The 21,292-nt window shown below is 41.7% G+C and overlaps 1 protein-coding gene and 1 long non-coding RNA gene across 3 annotated transcripts in view; both read left to right on the top strand.

Annotated features, from left to right (window-relative positions):
- The window catches only part of atad2b (ATPase family AAA domain containing 2B), a 66,608-nt gene that overhangs the window by 33,393 nt on the left and 11,923 nt on the right, over window positions 1–21,292 (top strand). For both annotated transcript variants that reach the window (XR_009120261.1, XM_058057547.1), the window contains exons 25-27: window positions 3,093–3,785; window positions 5,930–6,081; window positions 18,811–18,939. Coding sequence is in view for 1 of the 2 variants with exons in the window: in XM_058057547.1 (XP_057913530.1) it covers window positions 3,093–3,785; window positions 5,930–6,081; window positions 18,811–18,939 (974 nt within the window). In the remaining variant the exon portion in view is untranslated. The remainder of the gene's footprint in view (window positions 1–3,092; window positions 3,786–5,929; window positions 6,082–18,810; window positions 18,940–21,292) is intronic.
- On the top strand, window positions 18,953–20,184 carry LOC131107468 (uncharacterized). The gene is made up of 2 exons (XR_009120262.1): window positions 18,953–19,376; window positions 19,967–20,184. It is a non-coding gene; the product is annotated as an uncharacterized LOC131107468 (long non-coding RNA).

Raw genomic sequence — 21,292 nt, 5'->3', positions numbered from 1 at the left:
AGTCTGGGATGAGAAATAACCGGAGTAAATATTCATCTCCAGCAGTTGGGCTGTTTTTGACAACAGCACAAGCGACCGATATTACTGTGTACTCTTTTGTGTGACTCTTTATATTAGCAATGCTTTCTGACTTTTAAAGGGGAAGTACACTTTTTTTTTTAATGTTGCCCATGAACACGTATGTCTTTCCCTTTTCTATGCATTATGAGTTAATTTTAGCTAGAGAACAATACACACATTTAGATACAAATAGCCATTCACAAAATCCCAGTGAAATCAAGTTACAATGCAGTACATTCATTTAAATGTTCAATGGCCCGGCAATTGAGTGCAAATCCTCCGACCGACCCGACGACAGCAGGTGGATGCAAGCTCATCTTGTAAGAATCCAGGCTTAGAGCTTCAGGCGGGGGCCTTAGTGTTCCTCGCTCGCCATCTAAACCTGGCCTATATGAAATAGGACCGGTATAAATCAATATGCACACAACACATTCTAATCAATATATAATACAAGTCGTACCATAAGCATATCTTCAATATTGTACTATATATATGTTCACAAAGTTTAATTATATAATAATTCCCTTATAATAAATAATTGCCATAATATTAAATTAAATTAAATTAACAGGCGGCACGGTGGACGAGTGGTTAGCGCGCAGACCTCACAGCTAGGAGACCAGGGTTCAATTCCACCCTTGGCCATCTCTGTGTGGAGTTTGCATGTTCTCCCCGTGCATGTGTGGGTTTTCTCCGGGTACTCCGGTTTCCTCCCACATTCCAAAAACATGCTAGGTTAATTGGCCACTCCAAATTGTCCATAGGTATGAATGTGAGTGTGAATGGTTGTTTGTCTATATGTGCCCTGTGATTGGCTGGCGACCAGGCCAGGGTGTACCCCCGCATCACGCCCGAAGACAGCTGGGATAGGCTCCAGCACCCCCGCGACCCATGTGAGGAAAAGCGGTAGAGAATGAATGAAAAATTAAATTAAATATGAAATAAAAAAATAATAATAAATACAAATAAATTTATAAAAATAAATAATAAATAAAAAACAAGATTAAATTAAATTAAATTTTAGAGTGATAATTAATATTACAATGAATAACAGTGCATGACAGACAAAGTCAGCAACAATCAAAACTTAAAGTGCATTAAGTGAAATGGCACCAACTATTGCTCAAAAGATGGGCTTTATGCCTCAGACCACAATAAGTTTGTCATATTATGAAACCGGTGGGCAGCACCTATACTCCCGACAACGCATGCATTACTTTTCAGACATTTTGCTAGTGAATTAACGACAACAACTTCGACATACCTGCAGCAAATCCGGTAGAGTGTCTCTCATAGCGACCGGTGTTTAATCCGGTTCGGATAATATATTGCATTGATTGGTGATGTAGCAACGCCGTGACATCACATGCACAGGTAATTTAATTCAATAATAATAATAGTAATAACAATAAGAACAACCATAATAATATAATTTTTTTTCTATCTGGGGAAAAACAAAACCTAACCTTGCATGGTTCGATACGCAGTGTATGCTGTGATCATGCATTAACATGCACACCGATGATAACATGTAATAGTTGCAGTATATCTATTTTGGATGACACTAGCCAAACTTCTTTCCCGGGTGCATTAATACACATACTTATGCTAGCACCGTGACAGCGACAGCACTTACGATGTCCGCTTTCCTCGGGATGCTTTGTCTTCCAGCACAAGACGTGTGGTCCGGTCCTCAGGTCAAAAATGCTGACTGCAAACCAGCACCTTGTTGAAGAACGTTTTTCATGTTCACTGCTATAATAATAATAATATGGCTGTAGCTTTGTCGGTATACATTAGATATCTAAATGGAACAGTTTTTTTCTTAGTTTTATTGTGAGGGCTACAGTGTCAAAACAGGTATTTTCCATGACGTTCGTTGTCGGCTCCGTCATACAAACCCGTCTCCCCTCCTCCCCTCTCTGTGCCAACTCTTCATGCTCTGACAGTTTTCATGCTTCATTTAAGAGCTGTCTATGACGAGTCATTTGCTGCTACTCAGTCTCACCTTTTTCCTGCCCCCCCCCCCCCCCCCCCGGGTGCTCCACTACATGTCTTTCTCTCCCCTGGGGGTGTGCTTGGTGTGAGTGAGACATCTGGGTAGGATGGAAAAGGATATTGGAGTTATGCTGATTGTGCTCTTTAGGGTTAGGGTTTTTTTTTTCTTTTTTCGAAAGTCCCACCCCAAAGGGTGTTTGTTGTTTCCTGGCTGGTGGCGTGCACAGCCCTCGTTAGGTACCTAGAGGTACTTTAGCATATTTATCCCTAAATTGGATTGTTGCAGCTAGAGATGCTAGATAGTGGCTTACTCCTATTACCAATATAGTAGAAATGAGAGAAAATATATATATAGTGAGAGTAAAAATTATTTGATCCCTCGCTGATTTTGTTGGTTTGCCCACTAATAAAGACAGGATCATTATGTACTTTTAATGGGAGACAAAATATCAGAAAGAAGATAGTGATATAGATCACTAAAAAAGATCACTACAAAATCTTACACCTTATTAAACTTAGATTCCGTATTCCGCCCACAACGTTGCTCAAAGGCAATCCAGACAACAGCATCGACACAGTCAACTTCACGCTACTTCTATCATATTTCTACATTTTTTGTCAATATCCACACAACAGAAAGCCTTGTAATTGATGAAATGCAATTTCTGCAAAACGGACTGTTTTTGTGTTTTTGCTTTGTTTTATTTGTTCATTTTATATTTTTTAGATAACAAAAATATTCTAGTTTAATTCTATTCCACTTGTATTAAATCCCATGTAAACGAGTGCTAGCGTTTAGCATTGGTGATTTTACATGGCACATCGGAAGAACATTAAGATGGACACTCCACTGAAATAGCTGATGTCGAAAATAGTTCCAGGCTCAACAAGATACGGGATTCACATTCACGTTCAACTTTGGACTAGATTAGTGACAAATGTTGTTGGTCTTCAGTCAAGATATTTAGGATTGTTTAGCATTTTTGTTCTAATGGTCCTATTCTACTATCCTATATTTGTCTCCCCTCCTGTAGATCATATTAAGAAGAAGATCCGCAGACGGCCATCTTGGGGGCGAGGCATCATCCGCAAGAAGAAGAACTACAAGAAGGGAACTGAGGAGGAGGAAGAGGAAGAGCCAGAGGTAGAAGCAGAAGCAGAAGCGCCAGGACCTAGCGACTCGTGTTTGACTCTGGATGAAGAGTCCTCCAACGACGCCGCAGGGCTCCAGCCCAATGGCCACCCGCCCCACGTCTCCATGGAGGAGGAGAGCTCCAATGAACCCCCTGTTGGCCCCGTCAGACTAGAGACAACTCCCAAGGATGAGGACTGCAACGCCGATGGGTCAAAGTGCGGGAACACAGAAATACAAACTCGGCTGCACTGCATCGGAAAACATTCACGCTCCGACGCAGACGGGGCTAGCCGGAGCCAGTGGGTCGACTCGCAAACTTTGACTGAAAATCCAGAGTCTTCTGATGCCAAGGTCCAATCTCAGCACTTAGAGGATCTCCAAGTAGCACAAGCGGACCGTGTGAACGGAAATGAGTCAATGGATAGTCTGGACTCGATCAGCAAGGCAGATGAAAATATGACAGAGGCCTTTAACAGCCGGTTGGAACAATGGGAGCACAACGGCACAGGCAAGGGGGAAGCCACTCAGGAGCACACTTCCCAAGATGGGAGAACTGGATCACTAAGCTTGAACGAAGATGACGACAAAGAAGGTATCTGTCTCCAATGATATCATTGATACACAGGAAAATTCTTTACAGGCAAAACCAACCGTGTCCACAATTCCCCCTCAGTGCCCTGAGCCTCATTATAGTACCATACCATCACTAAAAATAGTGTCCCATCATTGGACAGTAAAAGCCCAGTCAGTAAAAACAGTGTCCCATTCTTGGACAGTAAAAGACCAGTCAGTAAAAATAGTGTACCGTCACTGGACAGTAAAAGACCAGTCAGTAAAAACAATGTACTGTCATTGGACAGTAAAGGACCAGTCTGTAAAAATAGTGTACCGTCATTGGACAGTAAAAACCCAGTTGGTAAACAGTGTACCGTCATTGGCTAGTAAAGGACCAGTCAGTAAAAACAGTGTACTGTCATTGGACAGTAAAGGACGAGTCAGTAAACAGTGTACCGTCATTGGACAGTAAAGGACCAGTCAGTAAAAACTGTGTACCGTCATTGGACAGTAAAGGACCAGTCAGTAAAAACAGTGTACCGTCATTGGACAGTAAAGGACGAGTCAGTAAACAGTGTACCGTCATTGGACAGTAAAGGACCAGTCAGTAAAAATAGTGTACCGTCATTGGACAATAAAGGACCAGTCAGTAAAAATAGTGTACCGTCATTGGGCAATAAAGGACCAGTCAGTAAAAATAGTGTACACTCATTGGACAGTAAAACCCAAGTTGTTAAACGGTGTACCGTCATTGGACAGTAAAGGACCAGTCAGTAAAAACAGTGTACTGTCATTGGACAGTAAAGGACGAGTCAGTAAACAGTGTACCGTCATTGGACAGTAAAGGACCAGTCAGTAAAAACTGTGTACCGTCATTGGACAGTAAAGGACCAGTCAGTAAAAACAGTGTACCGTCATTGGACAGTAAAGGACGAGTCAGTAAACAGTGTACCGTCATTGGACAGTAAAGGACCAGTCAGTAAAAATAGTGTACCGTCATTGGACAATAAAGGACCAGTCAGTAAAAATAGTGTACCGTCATTGGGCAATAAAGGACCAGTCAGTAAAAATAGTGTACACTCATTGGACAGTAAAACCCAAGTTGTTAAACGGTGTACCGTCATTGGACAGTAAAGGACCAGTCAGTAAAAATAGTGTACTGTCATTGGACAGTAAAGGACCAGTCAGTAAAAATAGTGTACACTCATTGGACAGTAAAACCCAAGTTGTTAAACGGTGTACCGTCATTGGACAGTAAAGGACCAGTCAGTAAAAATAGTGTACAATCATTGGACAGTAAAAGCCTAGTCAGTAAAAACAGTGTACCGTCATTGGACAGTAAAGCACGAGTCAGTAAACAGTGTACCGTCATTGGACAGTAAAGCACCAGTCTGTAAAAATAGTGTACCGTCATTGGACAGTAAAGGACGAGTCAGTAAACAGTGTACTGTCATTGGACAGTACACTGTATGTGACAGTATGTATTGGTATCTGTAGGGAAAAAAGGCAAAAGGGTTATTAGTATTAAAGGTGCCAGCAAAGGTAGTTGCCCAAAAAATCAGTATCCATAAAAATGCCAAAGGGTAATTAGCATGGGGGGGAAAAAATGAGTTTTCAATTCATAAAAAAAATCAAGCCATGAATAAATATTTGTGGTAGACGATGACCTACTATTAGTTCAAAAATACTGAAAGACAAGTCTTACGTAGTACTATGGTCATTGGGTGTCAGTCATGTAACATTGATGAGCTGCTGCAGAAGCCTCCAATGACAATTCCTCCACAGCGCTGGAAGAGACTCATTGCAAGTTATCACAAAGGCGTGATTGCAGTTGTTGCTGCTGAACACTTTTCCACACAGGCTGTAACTTTGGATTTGTTTTCTTTCTTCATTATCAAAAGTTTAAAAAAAATAGTGTCAATTTGTGTTTCCATTGATTAATATTCACTTTTGATGATCTCGGGAATTTAAGCGTAACAAACATGCTAATCAGAAATGTGGAAGGTTACATAAATAAGAAAAAGCCGAGATGTTGAAATTAATAGCTAATAATGTCTTTTTAAGAAAAGACATAAATAGATGCCGCATTCCATAAATCCATTAGCTTTTCTTCAAGGTTGGTAGGTTTTGCGATGCATTCATCAATATTTGCTATAATGAATACTTGTATCTCATTAATAGGAGATTCCAAGGTAAGGAAATGCAAGAGGAGCCCGTCGGAGCAATTAAAAGGATCTGCTTTAAGGACTGAGGAAGAGCCAGAACCAGCACCTCCTCCACCACCTCCTCCTCCTCCTCCTCCTCCAGTTGTGGTCGACCGTGAGCGACTTTTGGTAATGCATTTATTTATAAATCAGATTTTACAGATGATGTACGCTAATGAGGATGATAAATACAAGTTAGCGAAGGTAGTTTTTTGCTGAAGTGAATGGCTTAGCAAAAACCTTTTTAGCAGCTTTAGCGAGCATCTACCATGACGGAAATGGTAGGATGGTCGGATTAAATAAATGTGGTTCTTCCTACATTCCTTCACGATGATGACGATGATAATGATCTGGTGTATAGACTCGGACACACGTCATGCGAAGGTTGGCTATTGTAAGTTGTGAGACCTTGGTCTCGTACTCAGCCAACGTTGCATTTGTCATTCAAGCGGCTTTCGTAACTTGAAACTTTTTTTTTTTTTTCTCCAATAAAAAGCATATTCCTTGTAGAATAGGATTTCCATTATATGTGGAATGGCAGACCCATTCATGGGCGACTGACCCAACGTTTCTTCTATATCCAATATGTCTGCTTTAAAGCCGATGCTTGTCAGCTGTCCTTCTCAGATGAATAACCTGTCAAGCTTATCCCAACTCGTTTTTTCCATTCACCATTTTTTTTTTTACTTATGTCTCTTTTTGGTGTGCATGCCAACCCCCCGACATAGGCGGGATGCCAATTACGGCGGTGCGCTTTCAATCAACACACGTGGTTCCTTGAAGGAAACAAGGTTATGACTAAAACATTAGTCTCCACTCTGCGTCGTGACATTGGGCCCCACTTGAGATATCTGGAGATATGCTCAAACAGCAGAACATGTGAATTCACCTTGGCCGCTACTTTGCCAGGACACGGCGTGGTCTCGCCTCATTCCCTCAAGTGGAACTGGAAATTGGTACCTTGGCTCAGTGGGCTCCCCTGACAGCGCTCTCTAACGGTGGTGGGTGTCTATGGGTGTGTAATTGGTGTAAAGGAAAGGCTCTTTTGACATATACAACCCCCATCTTTTTGGTCTATGGTTACACAGAGCTGTCAAGCCATTATCTGGTGGCTCTTAGCCAGGTCCCACATGGATGACCATGGTGCCATCATTCCCACTGATTGGCAGGCCTTCGAGTCGGCTCAGTCCTGCCAACATATATGCGTTTTTCTTACTCTGCAGCCCCTTTCACACTTTTACTCGCCGTTTACCTTGTATCGTTTTGCTGGTTTGAGTCTCTGAAACCTTCTTGTAAGCACTAGCATGTCTCACCGAGTCATATCCTTGCATGCCGGCTGTAAAAGCTGTGATTGGTTGATTGTAAAATGTTATTTCCTGTTCGACTCAGTTCACCCAATGCCTTCTCCTCTGATTTTGGATCAAGATTTGCAACAAAAGAGAATATATATTGTATCATATTAGAAATGCATTGGTGCTATTGTGATCATCACAGTACATAATTGTCACTAATTCATTCATTCATTCATTCATTTTATGCCGCTTTTCCTCATGAGGGTCGCGGGGGTATGCTGGAGCCTATCCCAGCTGTCTTTGGGCGAGAGGCGGGGTACACCCCGGACTGGTCGCCAGCCAATCACAGGGCACATATAGACAAACAACCATTCACACTCACATTCATACCTATGGACAATTTGTCCGTAGTCACCAATTAACCTAGCATGTTTTTGGAATGTGGGAGGAAGCCGAGGGTGAAGGGTGGAATTGAACCCTGGTCTCCTAGCTGTGAGGTCTGCGCGCTAACCACTCGACCGCCCTAATTGTCACTAATATTAGTTCCAATTACTAATATTACCATTGTTCCCGTGCGATGACGGAAGCTAAGTGAAATAGTTGAGTTGAGGTTGCCTTCAAACATCTCGTCACCCGCTCAGATGAAAACCTACAAAAGTAACGGTGCCCAAAGTGAGGCCTGCGGACCATTTGTGGCACATTGTAGAAATAAAATAAACAAAATCACAAACATAGGTAAAATTGAGCAAAACAATTTGTAGGTGTGCCCTATGAACACACATTTGTGGTACTAAGCTGTATGCTTGTGGCTAAAGCATAAGGTGGGGTCGGGAGATGGGTGATAGCTTCAAGAAGCAGATCCTGAAAATAGGAGACTTTGAATAATTGCCTTTTCATCCTTAGCTTACAGAACAAATTGAATTTCCTATACGGGCAGGATGAGAGTCGGTGTTTGCTGGTATGGCGGGACTAGCGCTCGTGCTTCGTGTTTATTAGGACTTGCAGGGAATTTCTTCCCTCGCTCATATTCATTGATTCTAGTCTGCTCATTATTTCTGACTGTCAACTTGATGGAAGAGGTTCTGAAATGTCCTCAGATGAAATACCATTGGGAGTGGAGTTTAGTCACCGAGCCAACACTTCGGGCCTTTACACATGGAAGCCATTTTTTGGCTATTTACACGCGCTTTCACACACTCGATGTACATCTATGGGACCCCCTTCACACACTCAATGTACATCTATGGAGCCCCTTCACACACTCAGTGCACATGCTAGCATTCCCCTGTATTAGTATGCTAGGCATTGCTAGCATTCACTATGCTAGCATTCCCCTGTATTAGTATGCTAGGCATTGCTAGTATTCACTATGCTAGCATTCCCCTGTATTAGTATGCTAGGCATTGCTAGTATTCACTATGCTAGCAGTCCCCTGTATTAGTATGCTAGGCATTGCTAGCATTCGCTATGCTAGCATTCCCCTGTATTAGTATGCTAGGCATTGCTAGCATTCACTATGCTAGCATTCCCCTGTATTAGTATGCTAGGCAATGCTAGCATTCACTATGCTAGCATTCCCCTGTTTTAGTATGCTCGGCATTACTAGTATTCACTATGCTAGCATTCCCCTGTATTAGTATGCTAGGCATTGCTAGTATTCACTATGCAAGCATACCCCTGTATTAATATGCTAGGCATTGCTAGTATTCACTATGCTAGCATTCCCCACTATGCTAGCATTCCCCTGTATTAGTATGCTAGGCATTGCTAGTATTCGCTATGCTAGCATCCCCCTGTATTAGTATGCTAGGCATTGCTAGCATTTGCTATGCTAGCATTCCCCTGTATTAGTATGCTAGGCATTGCTAGTATTCACTATGCTAGCATTCCCCTGTTTTAGTATGCTAGGCATTGCTAGCATTCGCTATGCTAGCATTCCCCTGTATTAGTATGCTAGGCACTGCTAGCATTCACTATGCTAGCATTCCCCTATATTAGTATGCTGGGCATTGCTAGTATTCACTATGCTAGCATTCCCCACTATACTAGCATTCCCCTGTATTAGTATGCTAGGCATTGCTAGCATTTGCGATGCTAGCATTCCCCTGTATTAGTATGCTAGGCACTGCTAGCATTCACTATGCTAGCATTCCCCTGTATTAGTATGCTAGGCATTGCTAGTATTCACTATGCTAGCATTCCCCTGTATTAGTATGCTAGGCATTGCTAGTATTCACTATGCTAGCATTCCCCACTATGCTAGCATTCCCCTGTATTAGTATGCTAGGCATTGCTAGTATTCACTATGCTAGCATTCCCCTGTATTAGTATGCTAGGCATTGCTAGTATTCACTATGCTAGCATTCCCCACTATGCTAGCATTCCCCTGTATTAGTATGCTAGGCATTGCTAGTATTCACTATGCTAGCATCCCCCTGTATTAGTATGCTAGGCATTGCTAGCATTTGCTATGCTAGCATTCCCCTGTATTAGTATGCTAGGCATTGCTAGCATTTACTATGGTTGCATTCCCCTGTATTAGTATGGTAGGCATTGCTAGCATTCACTATGCTAGCATTCCTCTGTATTAGTATGCTAGGCATTGCTAGCATTCACTATGCTAGCATTCCCCAGTATTAGTATGCAACGCATTGCTAGCATTCACTATGCTAGCATTCCCCAGTATTAGTATGCAACGCATTGCTAGCATTCACTATGCTAGCATTCCCCAGTATTAGTATGCAACGCATTGCTAGCATTCACTATGCTATGGACCCCTTCACACATACAACGTGCATCTATGGATCCCCATCACAATGTTATTTTCCAAAATACAGACACAAAACATCTTATTCATTGAAGTCAGTAATACTTTGTACATATGTACAATATTTTGTGCATATGTGGTTATAGTGGTATGGTACTTTGTGCATACGTGGTGATACTAGTATACTTTATGATACTGTAATTTGAATAGGTGGCCATTTTTATACTCCTGAGCTGCTTCATGTTTTTTGTACATTTATACCAGCCTGGATGTGAAATGGGTCTAAAATTGTGTTCATTATGGTCGAGAACCATGGTTCAAAGTGTGTATTTGGAGAGTTTTTGATGTGGAAGAGCTTGATGTCATTCCACCCGACACCGTCGATGGACACTTCGACGTCGAAGATGAAACAACTTAATGTCTTCCATTTGTACGTTTCTATACTGTAAATGTGTTTGAGTGAATTCACCAGGCATCCACGGTGCTTAAACCTGGATTGGGTTGTGGTCTTTACCAAAGAGCACACTCGGGGGTGTGTGATTTCTTTTAACAGCTGCCCGGAATGATCTTTTCCGTCTGTCTGTCCTGGCACAGTATGGAGCCATTTTGTCTCGATGCTGAGCTATTACAGCACTTCACCATTTCCTGTTTGAAGACACGCCTGACAATAGCCTTGTCCCACTTTTCATTTTGTCATCTTCACTCACTTTTAGAGGTCACAGCAGGAGAGTTCCACCCACTCTGTTGGGTAAAACGGCCGTGTCACATGTCTGCTAGGTAGTTCTAGTTGACTTCATCAACTGACAATAGAAATAGATGGCATGCTTATACTGTTTACTTGATTGATTCGTGGAGGTTTTGGTTCAGTTCTCCATGCTACTGTCGGGATTAGTAATCTCTGAGAAGACTTTTAAATGACAAGATGATTAAATCGGATACGGATTAGTGTGGTCCTGGTGCAATAATGTTGGGACCCTTCCAATGGACTACTAGGTTCTCCGACATAGCAGCTTCTCATAGACCAGGCCTTTATATGAAATACAGTAAACCTCGGATATATCGGATTCAATTGTTCCCACTGGTTTTGTCCGATATAAGCGAAATCCGTTATATGCGTATACCGGAAAATGTCCGTTTTACGCATATATCGGATTTATATCCGGTATATGCGTAAATCGGATTTTATCCGTTATAAAAAGGCACTTCCTTGACTATGTTTCCAATGTACCTGGACGCGCAGGCAACGCTGCAAACGCTGCAAATGACATCGTATAGCGGCCTGTCACGATTCGGCGAATCGGAGCGCCACGATGCGGCCATCCGATATATGCGAGGGAAATTTAATGGAAATGCATTGGAACGGGACTGGAGATTTTGTCCGAAATAGGCGAAATCCGTTATAAAAAATCCGATATATGCAATGAATTTTTATTGGAAATGCATTACAGAAAAATCGGTTCTTTTTTATCTGTCCGTTGTGAGCGAATTTCCGATATATCCGAGTCCGATATATCCGAGGTTTACTGTAGTAGGTTACGTTTTGGTGTCCCGTGTTGATCCGTGTTTTGTACTGCAGATTATTTTTGGAAACCTCAATGTGTGTCTTTACGGTAGTCATAGAGCCCTTTGTGACAAAGGGGGACTGAGAAGCAAGCTTAAGATCTGCGTAAAAGCGATATTTGGGATTTTGTAGGTGTGTTGTGGCACATTTGTGTTTTCCCTTGACTGCTGTGGACGAGGTCCACTGAGAAGTAAACAAGGAGTAACGTTCACATTCTCTTGATGCTCAATGTTTTGTAGTTCACAGTTCAGATTGTAAATCCCAAATACTTTATTCATGTACATTCTTATTCAGTTCAAATCTGGAAAAATAGAATTTTGTCTTTTAAGGCTGCAAGCACAGTGGTGAGCATTTTTGGCCTGGCAGTCAGAAGATCAGGAGGCATCTCTGTGTATGTTACAGTAAACCTCGGATATATCGGACTTGGATATATCGGAAATTCGCTCACAACGGACAGATAAAAAAGAACCAATTTTTCTGTAATGCATTTCCAATAAAAATTCATTGCATATATCGGATTTTTTATAACGGATTTCGCCTATTTCGGACAAAATCTCCAGTCCCGTTCCAATGCATTTCCATTAAATTTCCCTCGCATGTATCGGATGGTTGCATCGTGGCGCTCCGATTCGCCGAATCATGACAGGCCGCTATACGATGTCGTTTGCAGCGTTGCCTGCGCGTCCAGGTACATTGGAAACATAGTCAAAATCGTCAAAATCCGATTTACGCATGATATAAATCCGATATATGCGTAAAACGGACATTTTTTACGCATATAACGAATTTCGCTCATATTGGACAAAACCAGTGGGAACAATTGAATCCGATATATCCGAGGTTTACTGTACTTTTGGTTTACCCCCATTTGTAAGCCTGCCGAAGGATCCTGACTGTAAATCTCCGGCATCCGACTGTGTGAGTTCTGAGTAGCAGCCCGTAAGCAGCATGCAGATAGATACATTAGACACATAGAAAGGGCAGGTAATGGGGGTGCAGATAGCAAACGGGGGAAATGGAGCAAGGGAGAGCGTGTAACAGGAGGCGAGGTTAAATGGTCCTTGTCAGTCGCGGTCCTTAACGCATGGGATTACTGCCCTTTTGTGTGTCGCCCGAGCTTACTCAATCACGGCAAGCGCTGTAAGACACACTGGCGCTATTTACCCCATGCTGTCACCCGCGCTCCTGATCAAGCCGGCAAAGGCAGGGGAGCACACGCTACTGCAATCAGCCGGCTCGCAGCCGGGGGAGAATACATTTTAAAGGGGACGAATGAAGCGGAAGGATGTGAAGCAAATGTTGTGGCGGTGGGGGATTCACCGACTTGCCGCTCGCTTCTCCGCACACTGATTTTTTAAAGGCCTGTCGCCAGTTATTGTTCATGATGGCTTAACACTCTTTGATATCTGCACTGCATTCTTAGTGTTTGGACAGTCAGTGTTTTTCGTCACCTTTGCGTCGATAGGCGTCGATACCACCACTGTTGAGACTTTCTATCAGTCGACTTGATGCTGAACGAGAGGTGGATTACATGTCGGATTGACAACCAGGAGCTACCTGGTGAGAGAAATTCATTGCCGGCTAAGCCATAGCAGCGCGGTTCAATTTTTGGCCCTACCTCATTCTCACTCTATACCAGGGGTCTCAAACTCGCGGTTTTTCAGACCGTCGTCTCCCTTGAAACCTGTCACAGTTCCATGCCTGAAGGTTATATGGAATGTTTAAAGTTCTGTACTGTCCGTCTGTCTGTGAAGCTGTGAATGTGTCAGGATGAATGTTTGGGTCTCAAACTTGCGGCCCGCGGGCCAAATGCGGCCCGCGAGACGCTAGTTTGAGGCCCCCACCTTGATACCAAAGTTTAATGTAGAAATGACAGCTCAAAGCAATTAACATGATTTTGCCCCCCGCCCATACTATTTACCCTACCCTGTTACGCCGCCCCTGTTTTGCTTTGGATTAGCAATGAAGCTAAAGGCTTATGACGCTGGGTACAAATAAATGCAGGAAATGATTTGGAATAAAAACGGGACAATACACGTCAAGATAAAAGCATCTCATCAAACATGTTGTTAAAGTTACGATGCTAACTTGCTAATTGGGTAAAAATGATCACGTTTCATTAATGTTCATGTTAAAGGTTACTTATGTTTTTCTTATTTGCTGTTTTATTATTATTTTACTTATTTATTACTGATTTATTGATTTATTGTCTTTATTCTTAATTTTTTAAGAATTTTTTATTTAATTTTGTGTATAGAAAAATACAAATTAAGATATTTGAGAACAGTGGAATGTTTTATCAGATATTTTGGTGTGGAAAACCGGAACCAAAGTACTGAAAAAGTGTAGGGTATAGCATTTTTTTAATAAATTTTTTTTCCAGTTTTTAATAAATGCGTTTTTTTTTTTTTTTTTTTGAAAACCTGATGCGGCCCGGCTTCACCCAGAATCTAGCTCCGGTGGCCCCCAGGTAAATTGAGTTTGAGACCCCTGCTCTATACGCTACCATTAGGACCAATCATCTCCACACACACAACATCCATTTTCCTTTTTATGCTGATTATGCACAACTCTACCACCCACTAAGATGCCTTTCATAGCTGTCTGCATGACATCAAACAGTTTGAACGCAACTTCTTTCATTTAAATGACGGGAACAACAAAGTACATTGTTTTTGAGCCCTGGTTCACATCACAGTACACTCCTTTTGCTCCGGCTGTGAAGAACCTTGGTGTGATATTTGACAGCAGTCTTAAGTTTGAGTCGTATAGTAAGAGTGTTTTTTTTTTTTCCACCTCAGACTCCTGGAAAAAAGGTAGAGCCCTTTTTTTTTATAAAGAGCAGACCTTGAAAAAGCATCCATCAGCTTGAAACTCCATTATTGTAATATACTCTATATTGGAGTCAATAAATCTAAGGCTCTACTTGGTGCAAAATGTAGCTACTCACTAATTTTCCAAAACACGCCCCCACATCACTCCACTGAGCTGCCCATATATTTTAGAATCATCCTGTTTGGGCTCAAAGCCATCAATGGTCTTGCTTCAGCATACTTGGCTGAACTCTGAACTATCCATCACCAATTTAGCGTCTTTAGCTCTTCTGAGCACATATTGGATGAGACGACAAGATAGAAAAAAATGGAAGCAGTTGCTTTTTAAATGGTCTACCCGGCTCCCCTGTTAGCTTTGAAAAGTTTTTAAATCACATTTAGAATATTTATTTCAACTGGTATTGACATTTGATGGTATTTTACGTCATTCTGTACATAATTTTTTTGATTTGTTGCTATTATTTCATGTTAGCCATTTCTCATTCTTGTGAAGCTGCTCTGGGATGCGATAAGTTTCTTTTATTTATGACTTCCTTATTGTTTTTGTGTCATACCGACCCCTTAAGCAAGTGTGTGTAGCTATGGATGTTCATCTTACGTCACGCTTGTAGTTTGCCGCTTGTGCCATTGTTGACGTTCGGGAGCAGGTGCTTTGAGTATCCCTTTTGTTACGCCGAATTATGGGATATCCTCGCGGAGATATGGAGGTGGAGAGGCTGCATAGCCGGACTGAACAGGTTTACTGTCCGTCGTCATGGGGAACGTGAGATGGACTACCGTGAGTGCAGCATGATTGCACTGAAGATTGAACATTATATTTAACTTTTTATATATTTATCTAAAAAAGGGACTATACTATTTTATTTTATTTTATTTTTATGTACTATTTTATTTTTATTTATTTTTATTCTATTTTTATTTTATTTTATTTTTATTTTTTTTGGCTATTTTCTATAAGATTGTTTACATTTTAATGAAACTTTGCACACATATTTGGCTTTGATTTTTGTTTAAATTCAGTTTATGGAAAAAATCTTTGATATACAGTAAACCTCGGATATATCGGATTCAATTGTTCCCACTGGTTTTGTCCGATATAAGCGAAATCCGTTATATGCGTATACCGGAAAATGTTCGTTTTACGCATATATCGGATTTATATCCGGTATATGCGTAAATGGGATTTTATCCGTTATAAAAAGGCACTTCCTTGACTATGTTTCCAAAGTACCTGGACGCGCAGGCAATGCTGCAAACGCTGCAAATGACGTCGTATAGCGGCCTGTCACGATTCGGCGAATCGGAGCGCCACGATGCGGCCATCCGATATATGCGAGGGAAATTTAATGGAAATGCATTGGAACGGGACTGGAGATTTTGTCCGAAATAGGCGAAATCCGTTATAAAAAATCTGATATATGCAATTAATTTTTATTGGAAATGCATAACAGAAAAATCGTTTCTTTTTTTATCTGTCCGTTGTGAGCGAATTTCCGATATATCCGAGGTTTACTGTATATGGTATATCGATGTTCTACCTAAATATATTGAGATATGAGTTTTGTACTGCCCAGCCATAATGGAAACCCAGACAGCTTTTTGATGAAAGTAAGGAAGTAGCAGTTTAGGAAGAACTGTAATGATGCCAATTAAAGCTTTTATGCAGATTTATTTCTCCTCATAATGATGTGCTCCATTTTGTTCTGGCTTTTATGGCTTCTCATGGCAAAAACCCAAAGACTCCCTTTTGGATGTTAGCAGCAGTAGGACTCAGTGTATGAAAATGAAGCAATAAAATGTGCTGAGTATGGCTCAGCAGACCAGAGACCTAATGATGACTATTATTTTTGCAGGAATATACAGTCCTTGCCTTTTTTTTTTTACTTAACAAGGGACTCGCACTTATTAGAGTCTTTATGTCACAGCTTAGCGAAGGGGATTCTCCTACGCTGCTGGCTTTTCTACTGGAAAATGACAATATCTTCAAGGTTATTACACACTTAATCTCATTTTTTCCAAGCTGGTGCCTTCAGCAGAGTATAGCATCCACTGGGAACTTGATGAAGGAACCGTGTACTTTTTTGGGGATTTTGCCCATCATCCACAATCCTTATGTGACTTGTCTTTCTCTTGTCTGCGTGTTTTGAAGAGAGAAAAGCAGCTAGGGATAGGCGGCCAAATGATGTGCAAAGTATTATTCCATAGTTTGTTTCGACACAGATAGTTGTGATATCATGTGCTATGTGTTCCTTGTGTCAAAATCAATATAATGGTGACATCCTTCATCTGGTCCAGCTGGTCATGGGGGTCTTTTTTACTTTATTTAATTTCCATCACTGCAGGGTTTTTTTTGTAGCACGAACAACTCCACTTTGGAGTAGGCACAAACACAATTCAGTTCAATTCCATAGTGTTTTTCACCTTCTTTATCCAATTGAAACTTTCTTTGGCTTCATTTTGGGTTATTGAGATGAGAATAACAATTGAATTGACTTAAATAAATTATGAAAAAAAACAGGAATATGGCGTCATTCTGCCCCTTGGTATCTTTGGGAACACTCACATCAGCAATCACGTCGTCAATGAGGGTGACAATGTAATGTTAAACATTGATTTATCCCTTTCATTCATTATTTCTATGCATTTGATATTGTTTACTCCACATGAAACATTTGTTTGGGTTAGTTGGAAGGAATAATAACTAAGGTTCCACTGTATTTTCTATTTTTATCAGGACTCTACATTAAAAACAAAAATGACTTGCCCATGGGGAATCCTTAAGGTGAGAACTACTTGCCCGAACTTGCCCCATGTAAAATGAAAAGACCGTCATAATGATATCATCTAATTTTTGTGGCATCACATGAGAATCTCAAATAAAAATGAAATGATTTATCATTTCTTGTGGTTGTTTTCCAACGTAGATCATGACATCGCATGGAAATCTGGATTGTCAAGAGACTTCTAGGCACTTTGCCTTGATAAATAAAAGTACATTCATGATTGAGTAAACATTGTGCTTATTAAATAATAAATGACAACACAAGTTATTGGGTAAACGTTAGTTATTATTATTGCTATTGCCGCTAATAAAATACTTGTTTAGGAGGCACTGTTTCATCACTTTTTGGTGTTTTCCTTCACAAGTTGTTGAAGAATTAGACCATGTTGGCAGGGACGCCATGTTTTCCTAGTCAAACCATTGCTGATTGGTTGATTGCAAACAACCGACAAAACGGTCTAAATAAACGATTCTGATTGGTCCAGTTCAAGATTTGCAAGGATTGGTTTGCAAATTACCACCGGAATTACGCAGTCCATGTTTTACCAACACACAACAAGAACCACTTAAAAAAAAAAACTCGAACAACCGACAAAACGACCGTGGTCTAAATAAACGATTCTGATTGGTCCATTTCAAGATTTGCAAGGATTGGTTTGCAAATTACCACCGGAATTACGCAGTCCGTGTTTTACCAACACCCAACAAGAACCTCTTTAAAAAATAAAAAAAAACTCGAACAACCGACAAAACGACCGCGGTCTAAATAAACTATTCTGATTGGTCCAGTTCCAGATTTGCAAGGATTGGTTTGCAAATTACCACCGGAATGACGCAGTCCGTGTTTTACCAACACCCAACAAGAACCGCTTTAAAAAAAAAAAACTCGAACAACCGACAAAACGACCGCGGTCTAAATAAACTATTCTGATTGGTCCAGTTCCAGATTTGCAAGGATTGGTTTGCAAATTACCACCGGAATTACGCAGTCCGTGTTTTACCAACACCCAACAAAAACTCTTGGCAGTATGGAACGCCAAAGTGCACCTGCCCGACGGGAATATCACTGATTGGATTTACTTGCCCCAATTTTTTTTTTTTAACTTGCCCCGGGTCATCGGTACATCGTTATTTGTCGAGCTCTGTTTATTTTTTTGAAAAGGAGTTAAAGTCTGAGATGTAAAGCAAGACGACATCAATCGTAATCAAACATTATTATTGTAATAAGATAACCTCATGGTGTAATTGTCTGTTGTGCCATCATCTTGACATTGCCGCGTTCTTGTGTGTTTAACACGTCGCCTTTCACACGCAGGAAGTTGCCCGGTGTCATTAATGCGAGCTGTAATTAATGTGCCGTTGCATTCTAATGAGCTCTGTGTTTTCTGCGCACACCGGGGTCAATTAAGAGGTCTTTTTGACTGTCCACAATGTTTAATTAAAGTAGCGGTGAAATGCAAACTTGCTTATTCTGATTAGTTTTAATTAACTGTCACTCGGCTCGGAATTCTGCTGACCTCTGGAGCGCGAATGTGGAGCCTCGCACGCCACAACCGTCTCTCTACTCGCACCTTTCAGAAAATCTCTTGTTGACCAGCTACGCATGTTTTTGCTTCCTGTAGGTGCTGCTGGAAATGGCGGTGAAGAAGAGCAAAGGCTTCAGCGTGGAGCAGCTGGAGAGGCTGTACTCTGTTCTCAGCCAGTGCATCTTCGTTCATCGCAGAGAGTACGACAAGACACAACTACTGGAGGTACATGCACTCTTTAGCGAAGATTCTCAAGTTAATCATAGCATCCAGCATAAAACATCTCCAATGTGCATGTGTCATGGATTGGAAAAATGATGAGTCAGCACTAGGCTCCAAAGGGACGTTTGTGTAGTAGTGCTAATCAACTATACCGGACCCTTTTGCTTGATTAAAAATGCCTTAAAACATGAAAAGTTCACCCGCTAGCTTTTTAACAAAGACAGAAGCTACATGTGCATTGCTTTTACTCCTTTCCTTCCTCGCTTAAGCATTCACTGGGATTTACTGTGTGGACGTGTTGATTCCAGCACTCAAGGCAAAACAGGGTGCAGTATGTGGATGCAAACAGCAGAGGCGCTGTTGAGTCAACACTAGTTTGCTGTCTAAAGAGGTTGAAAATTTAGTAGTAATGTGAATTCCAGTGTCTGATACATGGGGAGGTAGTTGATATGAGATGGTTGTTTGATACATGGGAGGTAGTTGATATGAGATGGTTGTACGATACATGGGAGGTAGTTGATATGAGATGGTTGTACGATACATGGGAGGTAGTTGATATGAGATGGTTGTCCGATACGTGGAGAGACAGTTAATGAGATGGTTGTTCGATACGTGGGAAGGCAGTTGATATGAGATGGTTGTCCGATACATGGAGAGGTAGTTGATATGAGATGGTTGTCTGATACATGGGGAGGCAGTTGATATGAGGAGGTAATTGTCTGATACATGTAGAGGTAGTTGATATGAGATGGTTGTCCGATACGTGGGGAGGCAGTTGATATGAGAAGGTTGTCCGATACGTGGGGAGACAGTTGATATGAGATGGTTGTACGATATATGGGAAGCAGTTGATATGAGATGGTTGTCCGATACGTGGAGAGACAGTTAATGAGATGGTTGTTCGATACGTGGGAAGGCAGTTGATATGAGATGGTTGGCCGATACATGGGGAGGCAGTTGATATGAGGAGATAGTTGTCTGATACATGGAGAGTTAGTTGATATGAGATGGTTGACCGTTACATGGGGAGGTAGTTGATATGAGATGGTTGTCCGATACATGGAAAAGCAGTTGATATGAGATGGTTGTCCGATACATGGGGATGTATTTGATATGAGATGGTTGTCCGATACGTGGGGAGGCAGTTGATATGAGATGGTTGTCCGATACATGGTATATACCAGGGGTGGGCAAACTACGGCCCGGGGGCCACATCCGGCCCGCCAAGTGTTTAAATATGGCCCGCACGTTCTTTCCAAACTTAACATACACTCGTGAATGAGATGTTTTCTATAGGGAAAAAAGTTGCTTAATTTTTTTTTTTAACAATAAATCAGAATTTGCATTGTGCAGAGAAAGACAGTATTTAAATAGTATTGTTTGTATTGTTCTTTTGACATTTGACTCAAACAAATGTACATCACCAGATGTTACAACCGCATTTGAAGGACGTTTGAAAACCATAACCCACAGGCGCTGTTACATAGCGTGTGAGTGGAGTAAAACATGTCATCCATCTTGATATTGTTTCCAGTGGCTGGAGTTGATATTTTGCCTCCCAAAGCCCATCTGGTCATTTGCTGCTGCCGTGGGGATGCCAGTGCCGTCCAGCCGAGGCAGCTTGGCGAGCGCGCCGCCGGTAACGGCTGTCAAGGATGTCAGGGTGTCGTCGGCCAGGTGGCGCGACCTCTGAGAGCAAGGCAGGGTCTCGGCAGCAGAAATGTCAGCCGGTTTAGTGCCTTTCTAATGCACACCGCAGTACCATAGAAAATGCAGAAATGTACCTCTGCACAGAATGCACGAACACGCAGGATTGATTCTCTGCCTAGGCCGTTTCTGCTTACCGTGGCACGTTGCGGCCGTGCATGTGGTTACGCTGTAAATGGAGCGTGTCTGTGCATTTGTCTGCATGCTCTGCTCCCCGAGTCCTCCGTAAGGCACGGCGTTCTCCACCAGCGCCGCTGACCTTTCAGCAGATGGAGTGGACCGCACTCTGGCTTCTCGTTAAAAGCCAGAGGTGCCGTCTGATCGCTCTGAACACGGCAACACACACCAGCGGCTTCTGTCTACATATTGGCAGTAGTGTGGCCATGGGCCTGAAATTACATTTGCTTTTTTTTTTTTTTTTTTGCCTGCAGACAGCAATTAGATGTTTTGTGACAGTCTTTGACCTCTAGCCTTTAACCATGCCTTGCCTCAGCAAGCATGACTGTTGATATGATCTCACACAGTACATAGACGGCTGCAGGATAGCCGTATTCAACCCTTTTTCATTCAACCTCCTCAATGGTCTGCCAAGTCCATTTTTCACTAAAAGACTTGAATTGAGGACAGGCTGTCACAGCTAGCCATAGCC

The sequence above is a fragment of the Doryrhamphus excisus genome, chromosome 19, assembly GCF_030265055.1.
Source record: "Doryrhamphus excisus isolate RoL2022-K1 chromosome 19, RoL_Dexc_1.0, whole genome shotgun sequence".
NCBI lineage: Eukaryota > Metazoa > Chordata > Actinopteri > Syngnathiformes > Syngnathidae > Doryrhamphus > Doryrhamphus excisus.
This window is presented reverse-complemented; position numbering and strand designations above follow the sequence as displayed.